Here is a 23655-nt window from a genome sequence, read left to right as displayed (position 1 = left end):
AAAAAAGGTTAACTCAATCGAGCTTTGCAAGGAACAGCTGTAAAGCTTTATGTAAGTCTGGTTGGATTGTTGTAACGTAGAAAGGGAGATGATTTGAAATGATGTTTGTTCTGGGTGCTCAGTGGAAGTGAGTTGGAAAAGAGTTGTTCTTTCGTTGAACTTTAATTTGTAATAAAAAATGGCAGAGTCAATGTTAAAAACATAGTTGAATATATTAACAATAAAATAATTCCTAATCTCATAGAATTTCAGTGACTTTAGACTCTTAGCAGGTCAGATATGATAAAGAAAAAGAACCCACAATTAATCCACAGTGGATACACGACCCATCCAAGACAGAGGTGTCGGGTTGTGATGGACACCTAGCTCACACTTGAAAAAGAAATACCAATCCACCCATCCTATGACCGAGATTTGGCAACTTTTGACACATGGGCTATTCTTAATAGTAGAAAAATCTGTGTGGTATGAAATATAAGACCGGGAAATCTTTGGGCTGTCGTGAACAGTACGCTACGGAGCATGTCGCATGACTGGACCACGTGTTTCGTCACTCTCTACCATCTACTCATACATTCACCTCTGTCGTTGGCTCGCGTATATCACAGTGATAAACACGAGAAATAGTGCGTTTCTTTTAATTCATTATAATTAAATGTCTGATCTAATGATAGTCCTTAAAGATAGATATTTACTAAATAAATATAAAACTATTAGTTTAATTTGAAATTACCCTTTAAATGTTATGTTGTTTACGTTACGTCAAAAATCTTGACGCGAGCCCATTGCACAGGTGTCTGAGAGAGGAACGAACGACAACTCTGCATAGGAGATTGGTGTTTCGTGCGTTGTCAGAAGGGTGGTATATGTGTAATAGAACCGGAGGCGTCTTCTTTAACAAGGAGTAATTTAATTCTGGTTATAACGCAGTATTTGATTGGAGAAATTACTTTATATCGTATAAATCAGATATTACCTAAGTCACAATGACTTGCGTCAAAAACATATCGATCCGCCTGACGTTTGAATTTTGTACAATCTGAATCATTTTTAAGGGCAATCATCCTTTTTTCTTACACAAAATGAATGAAAATTGAATTATAAGGAATGAAATTAATAGCTACGCAATTTATACGGTATAAAGTGGGTTTGAACTGTTAACGCTTTTTTATAAACCGCTTCGCGGAAATAATATATCACTTTTAACCATCTATCGGGATATAAATACGGGTTTGTCACGAGATTATAAGAAATTATAAGAAATAAAGTATCGTTTTAAAACATCTATCGGGATATAAATACGGGTTTGTCACGAGATCAAACTCCATAGAGCCCGAAGGGTTTTATGGTAAATTTGATCTCATACCAACCTGTATTTATATCCCGATAGAAGTTTAAAAATGATACATTATTACTTATATTTACATTTATGACTTATTCGTATTTTGAATTTCCCTGTTATAATCTTTAACGCACGAATTTTTCAAACTCAATGGCACGTATTTGACCATTGATTGCGCGTCGACCCTTTATGACGTCACTGTGAAATTACATCAAACGTTGATGACGCAAGGAACATGTGTTTATACGGATATATATATATATTTATCCCATGTTTACCCCTTTATCCCGTGGATATGACTCATTGGATATTTTTTTCATAAACCACAGTTAAGTACAGTTGTGACGTCACAATGGTTTTTGCGTTAGAGTGATAAGTAGAATAAAGTGGAGTCCTATATAAAACAGTGAAAAACATTGGTTGTGAAGTATTAAACATGGGATAAAAAGAATCTCCCATGATTTGTAGTTGGATATGACTTTTATCCAACTCGTTGTGTGTTTTTATCCCCTCGCCAAGGCTCGGGGATAAAGAACACACAACTCGTTGGATAAAAATCATATCCAACTACAAATCATGGGAGATCCTATATATACGCATTGCTTTTAGTGTTATATAAAAGAAAACATTTGCAAATATATATATATATATATATATATATATATATATATATATATATATATATATATATATATATATATATATATATATATATATATATATATATATATATATATATGTATGTATGTATGTATGTATGTATGTATGTATGTATGTATGTATGTATATATATATATATATATATATATATATATATATATATATATATATATATATATATATATATATATATATATATATATATATATATATATATATATATATATATATATATATATATGTATGTATGTATGTATGTATGTATGTATGTATGTATGTATGTATGTATGTATGTATGTAAACAGGAATCAGATAATTACATGCTTATAATACTTTCGGCTTCTTCTAACAATGAGAGTTGGAAAGTTACACTGGGAAAATTTGATGGTTGGACACACAACAAAAGGCCGTGATACAACAATGTACATACAACACACGGACGTGATACAACAATGTACACAAACTTTCTTTCAAAAGTCCGGATGTTATAGATAAATAAAAATTCCTTTTATGACAATGTACACAATGTATTATGAATAGTCATTTAAACAATTATTTTTAAAACTAAAAAAAAATATATTATTATGTTAAATAATTATTGCTCATGAACAGCCATTTCAATACTATTGCATCCCAAAAACATTTTTTTTTTATTTCCAGAAATTCAGTTTTAAAACTCTGAATCAGTTGAGGAGAAAAAACCTGATGCTTCTTCAAGTATGTAATTGCAAGGTTATCTATTTTTCAGTCAGCAAAACCTTTGAATAGAATTTCACCGAATTCGTGATCTCCAAATATAAAACTGTGTGACACTACTCGTGATTAAGAAGACTGGTAAAGTTTCAATCCAAAATGGTAAGTAAACAAACAAAGGTTTAGATCAAAGTCAAAAGGCACTTAAAGTCTCTCTAAACAACAAGCGTTCTTCAAAGGTCTCGGAGCCAAGGATGGTAAAAGGCTTCCGGATCCAGGATGTTGAAAGGCTGCTGATACCAAGTGAGCACCAGGTTTTATACTAGAGGGTACAAACGAGTGTCACATATTTGGAAACAGGAATCAGATCACATCTTAATGAATATTTAGTTCATCTTCATTATTCCTCCCACCAAAGCGTTCTTAGGGTAGTTTTAATTAGCATGTTATTGTCATTTCCATATCGGAGAGGATCATGTGTGATCTATGTCCAGCCCACTAGATGCGTAGGAGATATCATATCGTTACCAGATGCTGGTCAGTAGAGTGGTCAGCGCATTCTTGCACATTGTCCGATTAATTAGAAGTACACATTAGTTTCTATTCCTGACCCTCTCAGCGTGTAATAGATAATTAGTATACGGTAGTAGTGTCCATTACCAATTAGTGTCTTAGGATGAAAGCGCACTTAAGTATCAACAGATCATAAACATAATCTTCATAAGAATATAAGATAAATACATTTATGAAAATAAAGTGAATATTATTTCACAATCATAATTGATAAATTTAATATTTAAATTTATACTGTCATTGTGTTACAACTGATGATATAGTGGCCTTGTTTTAGGGGTAAATACACACACTTATACACCCCTCCTCTTTTGTGCTCTTCTTAAAGGTGCAGTTGTCATCAATTCCACCTGAACAATGTTTAAATTGGAAAAAGTATTTTTTAAATAATAGTCTATTATTCCTCGTGAAAGAATAAACTTCTGTCGGAAATTTTGGTCAATATCTTTTCTGCTAAAAAACATCTTTACTTAAATCTTGAAAAGCATTATTAAAGAAAACTGCATATTGTGTTATAATTGATATTGGAAGAAGCAATAAAAGCGACCTATTGGCTACAACACTCGCTAGTCACTCCGGCCCTGCTGTTCTTCAGGAATTGATTCTTAGGAGCCCTTCCCGACTAATTCGGATTTTAAAAAAACAGACCGCATAATATGGCCTCACCCTAGCGCAAAGGGATCATTTGTAACCAAACCTGAATCTATAGAACATGCATCAATATTTCAAGATGACGAACATGCCCTTTCTGTACTAAAGAAGATTTAAATTATTTTGTAAAATTGAATCCCTGACTTTAACTTCCAACCCAAAGTCCATGGTCAATACAATGGTGATTTTAAAAGAAATGAATCAACACAATTTGAGAATGTTTGTATATCAGTATGAATTAGTGTAGCCCTGCTTTTCTTTAAAAAATGTTTATTTCCATATAATTCCATAGAGAATTCGATCTCTACTGGCACGCCCACGAACCTCCAGCGGTTCTCATTTGAGCAAAACTGAATCTGCAAAAATGGAGGTACTTAATTAATAATATGGCGTATCATGTCCTTGCTGTTTTAGGTGAGATTTAAAAAAAAAATTCTTTTATATTCCCGTGTAAAAATTTGATCTTTTTACGGCCGCACCTTACCACCAGTAACCACGATTTGAACAACGTTAACCTGAAATACCTGAGGATACTGGCGTATTGAAATAACAAATCAAGATCTTGAGAAAGAAGATTTTTAGATTTTTCTTTTCCGATGTATTTTGGTGTTAAAGTTGATCTAACAATGTGACTACTCTTAACCTGAGAGAGCAATTCTTTGAACAAAAATCCTGAGGATGCTTTCATATTCCGCCTACCTGTAAGTATTTTCAATCATAGGAATTTTGTTGGTTCATTGTAGTAGGCAATTAAAATTATCATTTCAATAAATTAATTACAATTAACAGATTTTAGAGATCTGACAACAAACAAACTAAAGAGTTATATGAGAATGACCAAAACTACAGATACAAGTCAATCAATTCATATTGTTTTTAATTCATGTTTACTTTTCTTTTATTTTAATCTTTCCCTTTAAGATGTTCTTTCATTCGAACTATATATTTTTCCTTAGTTTGAAATCATGCGGGTAGTATATACTGTGTTTTAATATCTCATTAATGCAGCTCCCTGTGTTATTCATTGTATTTAATATATAAATATGCATCTATTATTGTAAATAAAGAGCTATTGTGTCGTTGACGTGTTCCTTATCAAGACAGGAAAAGGGATTACTATTTTTTTAAATCTGGTTGATATCGGGGATTGAGATCTTGTAACAAGACAAGTTACAATGTGGCTAATCTTCATACCCTTTATTATAGGTAAGCAGCTAATTTTTTATCAACATTTTTTATCTCAAATTCAAATCAGTTTTCGAAAAGGAAAGTAATCTTTGAATAAATCAATAAAAGTATATTATCATAATAATAATTCTTACATAAATTGTATTTTTCTCAATATTTATAGAATAAGCATGCATTTTTATGATATCCAAATGTCAAAATATTATGTAAACGCATGCAATATGTTAACTGAGGGTATAAAAAAGATACTGTTTTTTCAGGATTTGTAGACAAGGTCTCGTCACTAGTGTATTGCTCCTTTCCGAAATATTCGTACTATTACAGTGCCTATTACGGATCCTACCAACAATCACTATCCTACTACACGGCGACGTGTGATGATTATTGTCAGTATTCAACATGTGGTTACTACTACAAACCCAGCTACAGTACTACTACAGTTGTGTAAGGAACATCCACAACCTCCTCTTCCAACGTTTCATATTTGTCATCAACATCAGCATCATATCAACTCTCTCTCTCTCTCTCTCTCTCTCTCTCTCTCTCTCTCTCTCTCTCTCAAAGAGAGAGGAAGAGGGGGAGGGGAGAAAGACCATATTGTTTAAGTACTTGTGTACAATGTGAAAAAAGTGGTAAAGTTAATGAAGAAAATTTAATTTAAAAAAAATTGCTAACTCTTGCAGAAAGACTACTTATACTGGAGCAATAGTTGGTGGGGTGGTAGGATTTCTTGTCATAATGGGGGTTTTGATTGGAGTTGCCATCTACTGTGGTGTAAAAAGACCAGGAAGGCCGGGACAGGTGCTGAACCCTGGAATAATGGGACATTCTACAGTACCCTACGTACAAACACGTACGCTAACTACATCCGAATTTCCTTGGATTGCACACTTACATTGATTTATCTTGGAACGTTACCATACGTTTTTTTTTATAAATACTGCCATTAAAATCAATGGATTAAATTATTTGATTTCGAATCATGAACTCTGATATCACACTTAACACTGAATTCATTATTTTTTTTCCTGTTGTTACAGCTGACATGCGGTATGCCACGGAACCTTCCCATGTTGTTGGGGTAAATCCTGCTGACAATGTGGAACAACCAGCCAACACAACAACAGACTCCAGAGATGCTGAAATCATCAGAAACGCATAAGTCAACATGGCTTAATAACAAAGATCTGACACTACATACAGAATTTATTGTTTTAATCAATATTTTTTTTGTTTAACAAAGTTAAATCTATCTTGGAATATTCTTATATTCTGAGGTCCGCTCTAATGAAACCATATCAATGCTGCTTTTTCCTGCATCGGTCAAGGTCAAACAATCACCAAAAATGAAGTTTATATAAACAAAGCTGATATCTAAAATTAATGTGTGAATAATTACTTCTTGATTTACTATGTCCGTATTAATAAAAAAAGGCATTTTAAATTGTTGTTCTTAATAATTTATGGAATGTTAAAAGAGAATTTAAGGTAATGCCAATATATGATCTATTGTGAAATTGTATATCCTCTTTTCTAATACCATACAGAAAGTAAATCATATTTCGTATCGCACTGTATAATTCTTATTTTATTTAATGTCGAATTCAAATAATGTCTTATCATATTTCATTTAAATAATGAGAGAAGTCTAGTCTACCATGTATTTCAGATTTAACATTTTAAGTGCGGGGATATTTAAATAATTGAGTTAGCAGACTTTGACTCATAAAAATAACTACTATATGTTTGCAAAATAATTTCATTCTTAAGCTCCTTTTTATTATTTGCATGTGTAGGGAAGGAGATAAATGTGACGGACAAGACCAGGATAAGATCCACGCCCCCTTAATCAGTAGTAAAAGGGTAATACCAACTGAGCTATGTGGCCACAGCGATTGAATCAGCCTGACCGCCAAATTTCTCCCCTCCTAAAAAGCCTTAACACATGAAGACACTAACAAAGCAACTTCTGGCAAGCCTCTCACTTTCAGGGCATGGCAACGTCACTAAACGTAAGAGGAAAAAACACAAAATGCGACCGAATAGACCGGGATCCGAATCCAGTCCCCCTGAATCACTAGTCAGATATTCTACAAACTGGGCTATTTGAGCAATTGAACCTCTTTGATAACTTCATATAAAATGGTCCTTTTTAATTTTGAAAAACTTCTATTTCTATCAAAATTCTGAAAGATATACAGTAATAAAATTACGACCCTGTAAGTACATCTTGCAATACTTCCTTTTAGTGAAGATTCAAAGAAAGTCCTCCTTGTTGCTATGATTCCCGGACTAAGTTGATGTCTCTCCTCTTCAGACCTTCCCCTACCGTAGGATCGGGGGCGGCACACTTCACCTTGGTTTAAAGTCGTGAATTATTAATGCTTTTCTCTTCAGATTTGATAATAACCTGAAAATTTTGAAGGACTGCTAATAGAGATGTTCATATTTGCAGAACTTTATGAAGTGCATTGTAGAAATGATCAAAGATATATTGCCCTAACATGCCCCGAATCACTTGACTGTTTAAAGAGAGGATATTCATGTTTTACACTTGGATACACTTATTGTTAAAATATTTTACGAGTGAAAATATTAAAAACCTGTCTAAACTAGAAAACTGACCAGTCAGCAAGGGCCCCGCCGAGGGGTAGAAATATAAGGGTGCAGCTTACAGAATGAGAATTTTAATACAAAAATTTAAAAATATATGAAGAAGAATATGCAATAACAACTGTATTTATAAAATTTCAAGATAATTCCTAAATATCCACAACCTGTAAAAAGTATCCTTGTATTTACATACATCCCTGTATTTACATGTAAGGCAGTAAAAAAACATCATATCTATAATAACTCAATTATTAAAATGTATATTTAAACAAGAATAAAGCATGTGTTTTATAAAAGCCAGCCTTCAGTGAATGCAAATATCACCCAGGCTTGACCTTAACTTCAAAACAAACATCAGTTGCAGACAAAGCTTAATTTATCTTAAAGTGACAAATAAAGATAAGCCTGGAAAATTTTCGGCCCCAGACAAGATAATTAATCCCTGGGGATTAATTGTACTGCTCTCTCATCCTTTTCTTCCAAGTTTACAATAAGAACTTTTGCAGTAATGATAGAATGAGTTTATTATCGGACTACCTGTTAAAATTAATAGTGTTCTTATATTTACATAAGGGAGCAAAAAAAAAAATGAATAAATTAATAAATAAATTAAATAAATAAATAAAAACAAAAAAAAATTAAAAAAAAAACAAACAAACATATCTTTATGAATATCTTGTTTTTAGAATTCAATAAAATTATAACTTGTGTATTTTACCAAAATAAAGTATGAACATTATTTAAATCCACATTTCAGAGAATGTAAACATCATTCAGAATTGACCTTAACTTCAAAACAAACTTCATTTGCAGACAGAGGTGTTAATTAATCTCAATTTGACAGAAACAGATAATGCTTTAGATTTTCTTCAAGAGGAAAGTTAATTAATCCCATGGGACTAGTTGCAGCTTTCATAGTTTACAACAGGAACATTTAGGAACATTCTCAGCAGTTATCTCTCTTTGCCCTGGCATTCATTCTAATGCAAAGTTAAGGAATATACCCCACCACCCCAGCTCCAAACTGGATGACATAGAGAACCAAACTTAGCATCAAAATATGTCTTACTGCCTCTTCAACCAACATACCAAATTTGAACTTAACTGGTCAACTACAAAAAAAGTTATTAGAAAAAAACAGAAAATTTGTGGACGGAAGAATGACAGACGGACAGACAGACAGACAGATGGACAGACAGACGGACAGACAGACAGACAGACAGACAGAGTGATTACTATAGGGCACCCGCAAATCCTTGCGGGGCCCTAATTAAGAGTGAAATAAATTCTATATTCGACTACAAAATAATGAATGTTATGTTTATTACAATTTATTTGATTTTCCTATTGTCTCTGTCTTTTTGTAACACAATGTCATAGGATGTCGCGTCACAGTTGATCGATTGACACGTCATAGCTTATCGATTGTGAGATTGTATTGGCACTGAGGAGCCGAAGCACTGAGGAGCTCACAAATCCCGATTTCTTACCTGCATTTTTTACAGGTGGGAATTCAGTACCCATAATCTGTGAACTGTGTTCGACTACAACACTTGATACCAAACCTGAAATACCTGCATCCCCTGACTTATTCATTGTGTGACCATCCAACCCAGGAAGGCTAGCTTTTAAGCTGTTGCTTGCAGAGGTGGTAGCATGATTACCCCTTTCACCACCCATATTATGAACAGAGATACTCCCTTGATGTTGTAGCAATGGTTTTATCTCTTCTAACACGTTCTCCGTGACTGACTTTGTTATGGTTTGGGTTAATGCAGCCAAGGTTTCAGGAGGTACACTGAGGGGGTGGAGTGCTTTGGCAGTATCTGCTTGAAGATCGTCACTGACACCATTTACAATATGAAGAATGCTACCCGGAGAAAAACGTTATCTCTGAAAAATCTCTTCCTCCTCTAGACTCTCCAAAGGATTGCTTAGGTCACGAAATACTCGTGGTCGCCTCAAAACAAGCAGATTCTGTCTCCTTCGTCGTCGACGCTGGATCATGGCAGCCATTTTTAATGCTTGAGAATGTACTTAAGTTTGCTTTATAGTAAACTCAAATATTTGAGAATAAAACAGAGCTTGAGAATTTTTATTTTACTCAACTTTTTTATGACGGCCGCTGAGTCTGAGAATTTAGGATTTGAGAATATCAGACTTGAGAAGATTCTCAGACTTAAGTATGTTTTATGACAGCGGACCCTGGTGTCGCTTGCCACAGCATCAGTGGTGGTGGGCTCTCTTATTTCCTTTTGGCCACGACGTGGTCTTTTCGCCAGACTTGTTTTGGGCTGCTGGGATTTATTCCTTTTTCCTGGCATAATGTTGGTAAACCGATAGAATTGTAAAGTTCAGGCAGAAGTTCATTTCCAATATTTAACAAAAAATAGGCCTTAATGTCAATTGACCGGAACTGCATGAGTCAGATCAGATATACCGGTACTATGACCACGCATATGAGCATGTTAATACTTAAAAATACATTATATAACCATTTGAATGCATCGAATACAAAGTAATATAGGTCTAAATGTCAATTGACCAGAATTGCAAGAGTCAGTTCAGATGTATAGGTACCTTGACCACGCATGTGATAAGTTAATACTTAAAAATACATTGTAATGATTGTATAACCATTTGAATGCATCGAATACAAAGTGTACATCTGATAAAACAAACGAGAAAGTTGTCTAACCTGAAACTTTTTCCAACAGTCACTTTCCGTTAAATTACACCCTGTACCTATTACAGTTGATGACAAAATTTATCCCGGAAATATCACAATAGAGAATGGAACCAATATTGCTCTGAAACAGACCGACATTTCCCGCACTACCGTACTAGCAATCACACCACCCATTGTGCGACTGCAGAAGCGATTAATCAACTTCTCTGTAACCGCTGCTGGTCAGTATTTATATTATTATTTCTTTTATTATTATTATTAAGCCACAATTCCAACGAGTAACTTGATAGGCATATTTAACGATAAATCTAATTGCTGATGCACACCAATAAAACCGTGAATCATTGATGAAACAAAAACATGTGTGCATGATACATGAATGTCAAAAGGGGACAGCAAGTACAGAACGGAATTTAAGTAATCAACAATTATACCTCAACAAACAAATAGGCAAACATTCATTTTCCGAACGATTTCTTCACAGAAAAAAGGATAATTGAGGAACTGAAACAAAAATCAAAGCGGGTACAAACAGGCAAGTACAATGACTGCCTGAAACTTGTACTTAGGCCTTGCCTAGAGTACCGTAAAATTAAAATCTTAAACACAATAACCTAGTGATGGCAATGCATCTCTCAGTATTGAATTCACTTTGTCTGCTACATCATTGTACCCCAAATTAACCTTAAATCTTGGCAATAATTTGCAAACAATTATTTCCGCAACATTATAGTGGCGATGCATCACCGATATCACAGTTTCAATTTCTGCGGCCAACAATGTAGGATCTGTACTGGGAACGATGTCGTTCTCCCCGATCATTAGAACAACTACCTCAGGACCTAAAGCAAATACACTCTCCATATCCTTAGATATTATATCACGAACCTTTCTTCCACCCACACCCCTTTACAAAACGGAATGCGTTTTTCCCAGACCAAGATTTGCAGAATATCTAATGTCATCACCATGTTTCAAGAATTCGTGAAAACGACGCACAATTGAATGACCAAGAATGACAACCGAAGTTTTGCCCATTGAAGACATGATAAAATAATTTTACTCACCAAATACTTGATAAAATAAATAACAAACTTGAAAAAAACGTCCGACTTCCAAGGCTGCAGGTGGGAGAAGAGGCAGAGTGACGCACCGCGTGGCCGGAATTTTAATTGTTTGATTTTGATTGGTCAATCTCTGCCTCTCCTAAGACATGAAACAAAATGACCATTTTAATACATCACTATACAATATTCCAGACTTGTTTTAATTAATTCATTTCATTTCTTTCTTTTTTTCTTCTTTTTTTTTAAACAGTATTTTGTATGAAATTCCAGCTCTATACATAAGTTGTGAAAAGCTTATTTTTAGAACAGAAAAGTTGTGCTGCTATTTTTTATTTTTTTTATTTTTTTAGTATATTGTGCATATTCTCTTCTTTATCGTTGATGAAAATTGAAACAGAGAACCCGAGGTACGTCCGAAGTATGTGTATACAACAGATATAATACAAATCTGCTAAAATGTAAAGAAACATGGTCCGTTTATGGAATTCGTATATATCAAGTTTTTAAATTAAAAAAGTAATCAATAATTTTGTTCTTCTTTCTTTAAAGAAGAAAGCAAGGGGGTTTTACATAAATAAACTTCTAAACTAACTGAGGGATTTTGAACAAAATATTTCTTTCGCTATGAGACTGTGATTTACTTGCTGTAGAAATTATAAGATAAATTATTGGAATTGTTCCTTCAGTAGTGATAAAAATTTATTTCCCGTGATTGCACGGGATTTCATCTAGTATAATAAAAACAAATCTGTTATTGTCGACAAAGGGCTATTGTGTCGTCGATGTGTTCTTTATTAAGACAGGAAAAGGGATTTCCATTTATAAAACTGGTTGATAAACCGGGAATTGAGAACCTATTTTACAATACAAGGAAGAAAACGAAAAATTAAAATGTGGCTAATCTCCATATCGCTTATAACAGGTAAAACAATATCTTTTTTCAAGATTCTCTATCTCAAAAGCAGTTCTCAGAAAAAAGGAATCTGCAAATGAATCAATCACTAGAATACACAGTACTTCATGTTTTATTTTTTGTTTTCCTAAATTGTATTCTTTTCCTTTGTTTATGTATTTGGTTAAACATTTGATGCAGTTGTTGTGGCATTCCATTTTTATTATAATTTGTAAAATTAACACATGCAATGTTTTGACTGAGAGATAATAAAAATATATCATTCTTTCAGTTATTGTGCATAAAGCGTCGTCAGTGGTATATTGCTCCTTTCCAGCAAATTACACGTACTACGATGACACATATGGATACCAACAATCCCTCTACTACTATACGACGACTTAAGTGCTTCCTTAAATTGTAAACATATTGATTTGCATCTGAACATTCTTTAGGAGGAATGCTACACCTAAATTTTATTAAATGGATCTCTAAGACATCTCATTTGAAATATGGTTTCAGCATGGAAAGATTGATGTTAACTCTAAATTATTTTAAATCAATTGTTGTCTATTTTGTCAAAGAAAATGTAAAATCGTTGAAACCGGGTTTCAAAATATATGTGTTTTGTTACTTAAAGTCAATTTGAAAGGCGAACTCTGAATTCACAGTTAACACTGCATCTCTTTGTTTTTCCTGATGTTACAGCTGATATGCGGTATCCCGCAGAACCTCTTCATGTCACTGGGGTAAATCCTGCAGAAAATGTGGAGCAACCAGCCACAACCACAACAGACAACTGAAATGCTGAAGTAATCAGTAACACACAAGTTAACACGGCCTCATAATAAGGAATCGATCCTTCACACAGGATATATTACCTGTCGGTAGGGGATGTTCACTCCTCCATGGCACCTGATCCCACTTCTGATGTTTTTGGAGGTCAGTGTTTGCTCAACTCCCGATTTCTATTGTTTAAATGGACTTTGAGTTTGAATTCTCTATGTTTCATTTAATTAATAACTTTTTTGTTTAACAAAGTAAACTCTTTCTTACAACAATATCTTATATTTAGCTTTTTGTCAATATCTTGACATACTTTGGTTACAAAGGAATACAAAGGACAGAGTTCACTTAGGGCTCTTTTGTTCCTGTGAATTTCTGAAAAATCAAAACTGCTCAGTTTTAGTTGAAAATACATTAAATATCACTTGGACCCTTGGCGACTCATATCTATTAAAAATGACGTGATTCTCTCGCTAGTCCATGTATTATGACGTCATTAATTGCATCATTATCATCAAACCCTGAAAAATTCTTCAAAAAAGACCAAAAGTTTAAACTGATTTTTAATATTTTGCATAAAGCCCAAACCCAAAATGTGCGATTATATAATAAAGGAACTGTTTCTGAAGATTATAAAACAGCTTTTTTTTATCGAGGGGTGGGCTCATATTTTAATTCTTTGTTGAAGGTAGTCAAATACACCCGTTTTCTACAAACTTCAAAGACATTGCAATTTCACAAAGCCTGATTTCTAATACCTGGACTCTCAGATGTAAGATTTATATAGGAAATGAAAGCACCAAGTCTCTACTTTGTGATGGGACATTGGGTAATGGTCAATTAACTGGTATATAGGCAGGATCATTTTATGGATAAAATGAACTTACCTCTTTTATCGAACAAAACAGAATATGAATTCAATCAAATGCAATGTTTTATGAATCAACATTCAAGATAATTTAATTTTATATTTGACTTTGTATTTCATCAATCAAGTAATTGAACTTTAAATGTAAATATATACAAATGAATAATTATACGGTGAACGGTCATTTTAAAAACAAAAATATTTGAGCGTCTTTCGTGCTGCTTCTTGACCGCTAGTTCAAGTACATTTTAATATGTGAATAAAACAAAACACAAAGAAGCTCTGCTCCTGCGCTAATGATTTAACTAATCGGTTGAGGAGTAAGACTGTGCTGGATTAAAGTGTGCTTATTTATGTATGTTTACAGTATACTTTTACGACACGTCATCTGTCGAGATAGATATATGGATTTTAACATAGTTTTCTTTCATTCTCAGCTATTTAGAAACGAATCATATGTACTGTTAATATACCCCCTACCTGTTGTATATTTCATTAAAATTCTCTTATATATCACCAATTTAATTCACTTTAAGCTGCATTATATTTTCAGAATAATTATAGAATGTTGATTAATAATACATCTCATCTGCAGGGATCTGTGGTTATTCACATTAATACTAATCAAAGTAGTGAATCGAATATTGAGAATATCAAAACATTTTTCATGTACTCTAATATTTTTTTTCATATTTTTTTTCTTAATTTATTTGTTTCATTTTGTCCAAATACTAATAAAGTTGAGTCATGCTCATTATGTTTTTATTAATTATTATCACGCAATTGTATTTAAATTCCTCAACTTAATAACAAAATCTCGGTTTATTATAAACATAAATTGTCACAAAATCATCAATGTATAGGAAAGTGAATTCTTAAATGCCCTAATTTATCACCAAATGCATCTTTTCATAAAAGAATATGACCATTTTCTTCAGAAGATTATGTTTTCGGTATTTTTTGTAAAACAAAATAGGCTGATTTTATTTAAACAGAAGGTTAAAGCTTGAATCTCAAATATCATTAGACTGTATAATCGATTGATTTATTATTGTATGTTGTTTTACGTCCCGTTCGAAATTTTTTCACTCATATAAAGACGTCACCATATATCGGTGAAGGGCTTTAAATTTAGACCTTTACTCTGCACTCAAGGCCATTGAGCAGTGAGGGTTGTTTATCGTGCCAAATTTTGCCTTAATGCCTGGACGTTGACAGTGACAAAACAATTCAAGTTATCTATCTTATCTTATCTTTGAAAAGAACTATTTGTTCAGTTCAAAGAAAATGGGATTTTTTTTTTTTTTTTTTTTTTTTTTTTTTTAAATTTTTGACACAATATTTCTTCACGATGCTTTTACTTTTCTATTCGAAAAAGTAGGAGCATGTACATGTACATGTATATACATCAGTTGACATTCGTTTATAAATCTAAGAGAAATTAAATTTATTTTTTTTTTATTTAATTCAAATTAAATTCATTGAAGAATCGTGTTAGAAAGTTAAACAGTTAAATGCAAACCATTTATTCTTCCATTTTCTCTACATTTAAAGTAAAAAGAGGAAATGGAAAGACTACAAAAACATCATAAATGTGTTATGGTTCCAGTATCGTCTTACAGGCAATAAAGACAACTGTATTTTTAGGGAAAAAATGGTTTTAAATACAGCCTATATTCCTATTTCACTTTATAATGATACAGTTTTTCAAAATTATGTTTTTGTTTTTAATAATTTTTATCATTTCAGTCGATTTACCCTATTTATGCAGGGTTCCTAAACTTCATAAAAATTCTTACAAACAAAACTGCATTGCAGATGACATCTAATGACTATCAAACCCTTTCCGTTACTCTTCACAAAAATAGTCACTGCTTCAGATTTGCTACAACATATTCTATATTCTAAAAGTGGTGTGAATCAATGTGGATTCTCAAAGACTCAAAAGAACTTTCAGAAAATTAGAAATCACACTTTTTTTCCAAAGTCATTAACATCAAAGCACTTCAATACTTTATGCAACCATTCCCAGGATAAATTAAAGATAATGCGTTTTGATATCATAAACAACTGCTTGAATGTTTAATAAAAATGGAACTCAGAAATTTTCATATCTTGTGATTGGTCGTCTACAAAATTACTTTGTTGATATTCAGTCTGAATCTACTCACAAGTACTCATTGACAATATCAATATCATTCTACATTAGAAGACAAAAACACTTTGCTGTGGCCTTCAACTCGACATTTGCATATATCAGCGACGTTTTATCAATTAGCAATAGTTACTACCATTCATGAAATACAGAGATACAGTGTATGTTGATTCGATATATCTCAGGGAACTTGAAAGAAAAGACGTCACATCTGATCATATTTGGATGTTTACTGACGATAAACGATAACGACAAACTAACAACTAAGTTGTGTGAGAAAACGAGATGACTTTAACATTCCCATATCATCAACTTTCCTTATCAGGAAGTAATATTCCAATATCACCTGCATGTGGTGTTTATGTCTCCCAACTTATTCTATATGCAGGAGCTTTTTTCAGTTACATGGTTCATACCTATTGTTAGGCCATTGTCTTATATTAAATTTGACCGATTACTCCCTCTACTTGATCAATACATATGGCTCGACAGGGGACTCTTACTCCTCTTAGGCAACTGATCCCACTCTGGAGTTCCGAGGGGTTCGTGTTTTATGCCCAGTTCACAAATTTACATTGTTTGAAGATTTTCAAAGATGATCATCATTTGTTATCTTTACATTTTTCATCAAAGGAATGAGAAATTGATTGCAAAAAACGAGTAAATCTTAATATAGTAAGTTCTTTAAATGTATTGAATGTGTTTAAAAAAAACTCAATATAACTTTTTTTTAAGTTACTAGTATTTTTCAGTACCTATTTACACCTTGATTATCTACCGGAAAATAAGGTTTTTCTCTATATATTAAATTAACGTTTGAATTTTTCGATAATGAATATTAACATTAAATCAAACTTACATGATATCTGTAAAAGGTTATGGGAATTTCGTCAGTCATATCTTACGATTGGACATTCTTCGTTCGAATTTAAGAAAATGGTCATTATCATAAGCTAGCTTTATACTAAATATAATTTTAATGCTTCACCATTATGATGTTTCACATGTTAATTCCCTGTAGACTAGATCCTCCTCAAATAAACATTATAATATATAATCATGTTCATACTTTCTCTCATAATCTAACTGAGCTGGACTTGCAGATGGACGGTAGATATGAATAACTATCCTACTTTATATATTGTACAGTTTTACCCTGTTTCGACTCAAAACCTTACAATTAGTAAATAAAGAATTGAATTGTCGATATTTTTGCACCAATATCATCAATCCCTGGAATATTCTACGCTTTGTTATACTTAAACTTTGTTTCGGTAAAATGATATCTACAAAGTCATGAAGAAAATTAATAAGCCGTTAAAAAAATCTACTTTCATCATTTAAACTCTTACACCAATAAAACCAAGTCCACAGTGTCATTCAATATCACAAATTATTTAAGTGAGGACGATATGAAATCCGAAACGATCGAAAAAAAGATTTAAAAAATCAATTTCAATTTATTCAAAGATTAGTTTAGCAATCATCAATTCAAAAACTTTTTGTCTTGATCATTATCACATTCAATGTATTATTTTCATAATTTATTTTATCTTATTTTAGAAGTAGTAGTTATGCTGAGTATTGCATAATTTAAACCTTTCTTAAATAGGTTTTGAACATTTAGAAAAATATGCTATGACACTATACTATCCTAGCCAAGTACGTTCCACACCTCTTCTCAATCTATTTCTCCTGACCTTTTTTGATATAAAGTACTCCATTAAAATAATTATTGTAAATAGACTTAAAATAAAAAGTCAATAATGTTTAAATAATTAATCAGGGTTTTTTTTCCTTTTTTTTCTGTATATAAAAAATAATAATTGTAAAATTCAAATTAAATAATGATAAGCAATATGAAATTGAAATGAAACTGTCATGGCTGCTCATTTTTTTTAAAAGTAGTAAATGAGATAGTTACATATAACATGGATTAACATTGTTGAAGCAGACATCAAGCATAATTTTGAAGGTACTTTTAACGAGATTTTTGCATTCACTCTAAATTGACTTGGAACAAAATCATTACTGTATACAATGTGTGTATTTAAATGCACGATATTTCATATTTCTTAACCGACCGAATAAAATCGTGTAATTAATGAAACTCTTTTACAAGAATTACAGTATAATGTTTAGAACACTCGTTCAACGATGTAAAATTTGTAAAGAAACTCGTAGAATGAGTAAATATTACGCGTTAAATTCTTTTAGTGAATATATTTTGTTCTGGTAATAAATTCATTTATTTAGTATATTCGCTTCTTTCATCCTTGATGGAAATTAAAGAATGCATCATGGAAGTGAACTTGAAGTATAATATGAATATAACAAGTATCAAAAATAGAGTTGCTTACATGTAAAAGGACACATTGAATAAGTTTTTGTTCAAATATGTGCACTAAAAGTTGTACGGACCCTTCCATTGCAATTTATAACATTTTACTAAAATCATTGTTTTGTTTTTGTTTTTTTTTTTTTCCTTGATTGTGCTTTCATTAATAATTTTTTGATGTATTTATTTAGATATTAGGTCCATACATAAGGTGTGAACACACAATAATAAAAAAGAAATAAGAGCAAATCCTAGTATAACCATTACTATATATTAATTAATACAATTTATTTAGTATGTATTACCGTATTTATGAATACAATAGGATTTGTTCTGGTTGCTGGAAGATTTATTCAATGTATATTCAGATGATAGAACATATCATATTTCCTTATTTGCAAGGAAATGGTTTCTGAGTAATTATTTGCGTGACAAAATGAAGGATAAATATGCGGATTAGAAAATCATTAATAGAAACTTACAATGAATCAAAAGTACCAACACTATACTGTTCTTTAGTCTGAGTATACACTCACAAATAAAGTATTCAATATTACTAAATTAGGACACAAATGTTGTGTCGTAAATTTAAAGGACGAGATAAGAAAACGCCATTTATAAAATTAAACAAAGTGAATACAGAAAGTTGACAGATATATATATAGCATATTTTTTAATGATGAGATATCTTGAAATATTTAGTCTTGTCGTTTGCGTCGTTCTAGGTAAGTGTGCAAATGATGCTGTTAAATGGCATTTTAATTTTTTCAGTTGTTTTAATCAGTGTTAATTGTGACATGCATTATCGTTTTTTGATACAAGGAGAATTACAGAGAGATACATCGAGGATCATTAAAATGATAAAAGTTTTGTCTACTATCGTTTGAATTTTCTTCTTCTTCTTCTTCTTCTTTTTTGGTTTTATGCATTAAATCGAACTTTCTATATTTAATGATTTTTAAAAGTAAGGAAATCCGTTTCGGGTATTAACATTTGATTAACTTGGTGAGTTTCGTCTGTTTTGCAATACTTCTAATTGATAATGTGTGTAGTCAAGAAATAAAAATTGATCTTTGTTCAAAAGATGCATTTCTAAGATACAATAAAAAATTAATCTGCAAATATACGTATTTTTCATGTAGGTACTCACGTTTATCTACGTTTTACAAGCAGGTGGTCCGAAGGAAAATGGTAAAAAAAAATGTTGTAAGTAAATTAACCACATTATCAACTGATAAATCTCTTAACGAAGTTGGACCCTGATATCTAAAGTCTATAAAACTTTTTTTCAAGTATATTTTTAGCTTCTACACACATGGTTAAAATCAAAACAAAAAATGGGGTCAATATGCTTCTTTTGGCTCTACAGTACATTTAATATGACCTTTTTGCACTGAAATTTGTGTCTTAATCAAAAATCACATCTTCGACGAATTCAAAAGAAATAATTTGATAGATATTTCAGAACCAGCATAAAACATTCCACTGCAAAAAAACAGCTCTGTTTGCAACCAGCATGGAAAAATGGGAATCTAAACTTAAAAGTACTGTATATATTTCAAAAGGAAAAAAAATGATCATTTTCTTCTAAAAAAAACTTCCGCCACAAAATATAGTTCCTGACTTAATCCTATTTGAATGGAATTTAATCGCGGTTTTTTCATTGGATATAGTTTAATTTGCAATGAAGAATCCAGATTTAATGTTAGAACTTAAAAATGATGCAGAATTTTAGAAATAAAGGTCCAGACCAAAATCTGTTCAAGAGCTCAGGATCGAACCTCCTTAAGGTCAAGATCTAGTAAATGACCTTAGATTGTCTTATTGTGCTAGATCCATTATGACGTCATAAACAATTTAAACTTTCATTTTCCCGTACTTTACGGCTCTAATAGATTGCGTAGAGAATAACGTATTATATATGGAGTTCAGCTTGAAATCATGTGAAAAGTAATCCGGGTACCTTTATTCAATTTAATATACTAATCACTGTTTCCTGGGAGACTATAGGCAATCTGGATACATCTTTTTTTTTTTTTGGTCAGATATGGGAAAAACTCCCATATTCATAACTGGTTTTCTTAATTTTTTCATTGAAAATGACAGTTTAAAATATTGGTTTTCATCTTGTTTACCTACAAATTATGCCCTGAAGGCTCCTTTCATATATTAGATCTTGACCTTAATGTTTTTTTTTTTTCTTATAAATTATTGAAAGATTGATTGGTTGATTTTTTGTTTAACGCCAAGTCAATCAATCAATCTTTCAATAATCTATACGAAAAAAAAACCCCACTTGTATAATTGTAGAATATGATAAAGTCATTTTAATTCGAGGATCGAGGTCAATGTTCCAACAGCAACCAAACTGTTCCTAATCATATGGGGACTTAACTTTCGTTGGTAACTCTTACAGGTCTTATAAACAAACGCTTCGGTGAACTGATACGTTGACAAAGTAACGCATGGTCATTTGGATGTCAATCTGTGGACTTGTACATATATAACCAACAAAACTAGAAATCTGACCAGTCAGCAAATATAAGCGTGCAGATAAGTGGATGAGAATTTTACTTGATTGCAAAAATTTAAAAATATATAAGAAGAATAAGCAACAGCAACTGTATTTATAAAATTTCAAGATAAATCCAACATATCCAACAACCTGTAAATAGTATCCTTGTATTTACATACGGCAATAAAAACATCATATCTATAATTATTGTAACTCAATTACAGTCCCTGAAACGTTCTACTTTCCCATTTTTCCGTTCGCTCACCGTTCGTTCACCGTTCGCTCAGCGTGCGTTCACCGTTCGTTCACCGTGCGTTCACCGTTCGCTCTCCGTTCACAGTTTTGCGTTCACCGTTCACCGTGCGCTCGCGTTCACCGTTCACAAAGCGTTCAGCGTTCGCTCTTCGTTCCGTTCACTTTGCGTTCAGCGTTCACCTATCGTTTAGTTTTCATTGTCATTCGGAACTCCGAAGTGAAAGGACTTATCTTTTTGTAGGGAAGGAGTAACAGGTTTTTTAATTTAATAACTAACATGTCGTGTTTGAAGAATCATTATTTCATGGGGGAAAATATCTACGATATGTATTTTTATTATTCTAACTTAGCTGTTACGTTATTTATTAAATTACTGGAAAATAAATGTTGTTATAAGCACATTCTGTACCTATGTAGAACGATGCTGAAATATTAAATTTAACTAAGGGCAATGTGCAAATACTTCAAGCACTGCAACATTTTGTTGTTTTGTTAAAGACGCCAAATCGTTAATGGTGATATAATTATCCAAGTCAAATAATTACGCAGCAAAATTACGAAAATATTTATTTCTAACACGTTTTTTTAATTACTAGAGAAAATATGATAGAACTAGTTCTGAGTTATACATAGTATTGGGGATGTCCTGTTTATTATCTTTGGGGCGAATTAAATTGATAGTGTGGTTAAAGGAAATATTTATTTAAAATGTACTGCACTACAGAATTTTCTCTACTATAATATGTAAAGTCTATAGTTATAGAGAAAAAAATTCTCTCTTCATCGTAACTTTATATGTTTGCCATTCGATATGATTAATACCCCCCCCCCCTTTCCCCCTAAATCGGTTACTTAGTCAGTACTGCATTTCCAGAATATTTTAATTAACATTTTTTAAAGAAAGTTAAGGTCTTTTTTAGAACAAAAATTTCAGTCTCAAAACAAACATGCATCTAAAAAAGTCCCAAAACAATAGTTACTGTAGTTCAAAATGTACACGTGTCGGCGGTGGTATTTGAAATTGGCAGAGAGTATGTATCAAATTCAAGTGTTAATGCCCAATGTATTTTATTCATTTATTATTCAAATGTTGGAATCAAATCTAGAAATGATAAAAATAAATGTTATAACTTGTTGGAAATACTCGCACTCCGTCTTCGATGTGACGAAACTTTCACACCTGCACAGTGTCGAATGATTTTGATTGACAGGACAAGCACGTGGACTTCGTGTGAAATCGAAGCAGGAACATAAAAACGAGTATGACTGTCAAACAAATGGATATGATTTGTTGATTAAAAAAATTTACTTTCACTGTCTGTTATATTTAGAAAAAAAATCAGAGTTTTTGTTTGATATAGGAACAAACATTTAGTGAAGCCTGAAAGGAGGGGGGGGGGACTAAAACGGAATATCTCTCTCTCTCTCTCTCTCTCTCTCTCTGTTTAATAAAAACTATAACAGCATATTACTTAAATATCAAGTTCTGAAAATTGAATTTATAACAAATAATATGAATATGTATCTTTGTATTATCTTACCACGGCCATCTACATATACATGTAGAAGTCTGCTTAATAAATCATCATGAAAAATAGAAATGACACATAATATATCATTATATTAAAAATTTAAAATACGAGCGTATAAATGCAAAACGTCCACTGACCTTTGTAATTATTTTTTTTTTCATTAATTTACACGAAATCGCCTTGACACGGAGATATATGAATGGATGTGTACAACCGCTTTAATTCATTCTATAAGTCAGAAGTTTTCTCTGGTTTGTTATCAAATAAGAATAAACATTTTTATTTTCCAACTAAAAAAATATCTTTTATACTTCAGCGTTCGATAACAATTGCAATGTTTTAATGCGATAAAAATCGTGTGATTAAATACTTTATGTGCATGCATCGTCTTTCTTAGGACAATTTTGGAGAATTTATTTTATTGACTTAAATATTCATTCATTTATTGGTTTACTTATCTATTATTTATTTATTTATTTATTTATTTATTTATTTGGCACCTGAAAATATAATACAATAAAATAGTTTCAATGCAAGGAAAAGATCAGAGGCATTCCGAATATATCGTTCATCTTGCGTTCACCGTTCGTTCACCGTTCACTTTGCGTTCGCGTTTGCGCTCCGTTCGCGTTCAGCGTTCACTCACCGTTCAGCGTTCACACACCGTTCACCAAGTTGCGTTCAGCGTTCACACATCGTTCACTCACCGTTCGCTCTGCGTTCGTTCAGCGTTCGTTCACCGTTCGTTCAGCGTTCGCTCACCGTTCAAGTGGGAAAGTAGAACGTTTCAGGGACTGTAAATGTATATTTAAAGAAGAATGAAGGATGTGTTTTCTAA

At 32.1% G+C, this 23655-nt stretch overlaps 1 protein-coding gene across 2 annotated transcripts; it reads left to right on the top strand.

Moving 5' to 3' along the window:
* The first annotated feature begins 5043 nt into the window (after nt 1–5043).
* Nucleotides 5044–13328, top strand: LOC133194508 (uncharacterized). Of its 2 annotated transcripts, none has more exons than XM_061330449.1 (4): nt 5044–5125; nt 5368–5551; nt 5791–5960; nt 13077–13328. In XM_061330449.1, exons 1-4 carry the CDS (start codon nt 5095–5097, stop codon nt 13169–13171), a joined length of 480 nt encoding a protein of 159 aa, XP_061186433.1. In that variant the 5' UTR covers nt 5044–5094; the 3' UTR covers nt 13172–13328. The 2 variants fall into 2 exon arrangements, with proteins under 2 accessions (XP_061186433.1, XP_061186432.1); XM_061330448.1 differs by lacking the exon at nt 13077–13328 and adding an exon at nt 6148–6556 and having other exon boundaries at nt 5045–5125.
* Nucleotides 13329–23655: the final 10327 nt, after the last annotated feature.

Source organism: Saccostrea echinata, unplaced genomic scaffold (assembly GCF_033153115.1).
Source record: "Saccostrea echinata isolate AGI-Se365-2 ecotype Australia unplaced genomic scaffold, CSIRO_AGI_Sech_v1 ptg000029l, whole genome shotgun sequence".
NCBI classification, from domain to species: domain Eukaryota; kingdom Metazoa; phylum Mollusca; class Bivalvia; order Ostreida; family Ostreidae; genus Saccostrea; species Saccostrea echinata.
This window is presented reverse-complemented; position numbering and strand designations above follow the sequence as displayed.

Bases quoted from the DNA above. Each gene is read 5' to 3' on its own strand.
- LOC133194508 (XM_061330448.1), top strand. From the start codon at position 5,095: ATGTGGCTAATCTTCATACCCTTTATTATAG. The intron at 5,552-5,790 runs GTAAGGAACATC...TAACTCTTGCAG, and splicing joins TACAGTACTACTACAGTTGT to AAAGACTACTTATACTGGAG. The intron at 5,961-6,147 runs GTACGCTAACTA...CTGTTGTTACAG, and splicing joins AGTACCCTACGTACAAACAC to CTGACATGCGGTATGCCACG.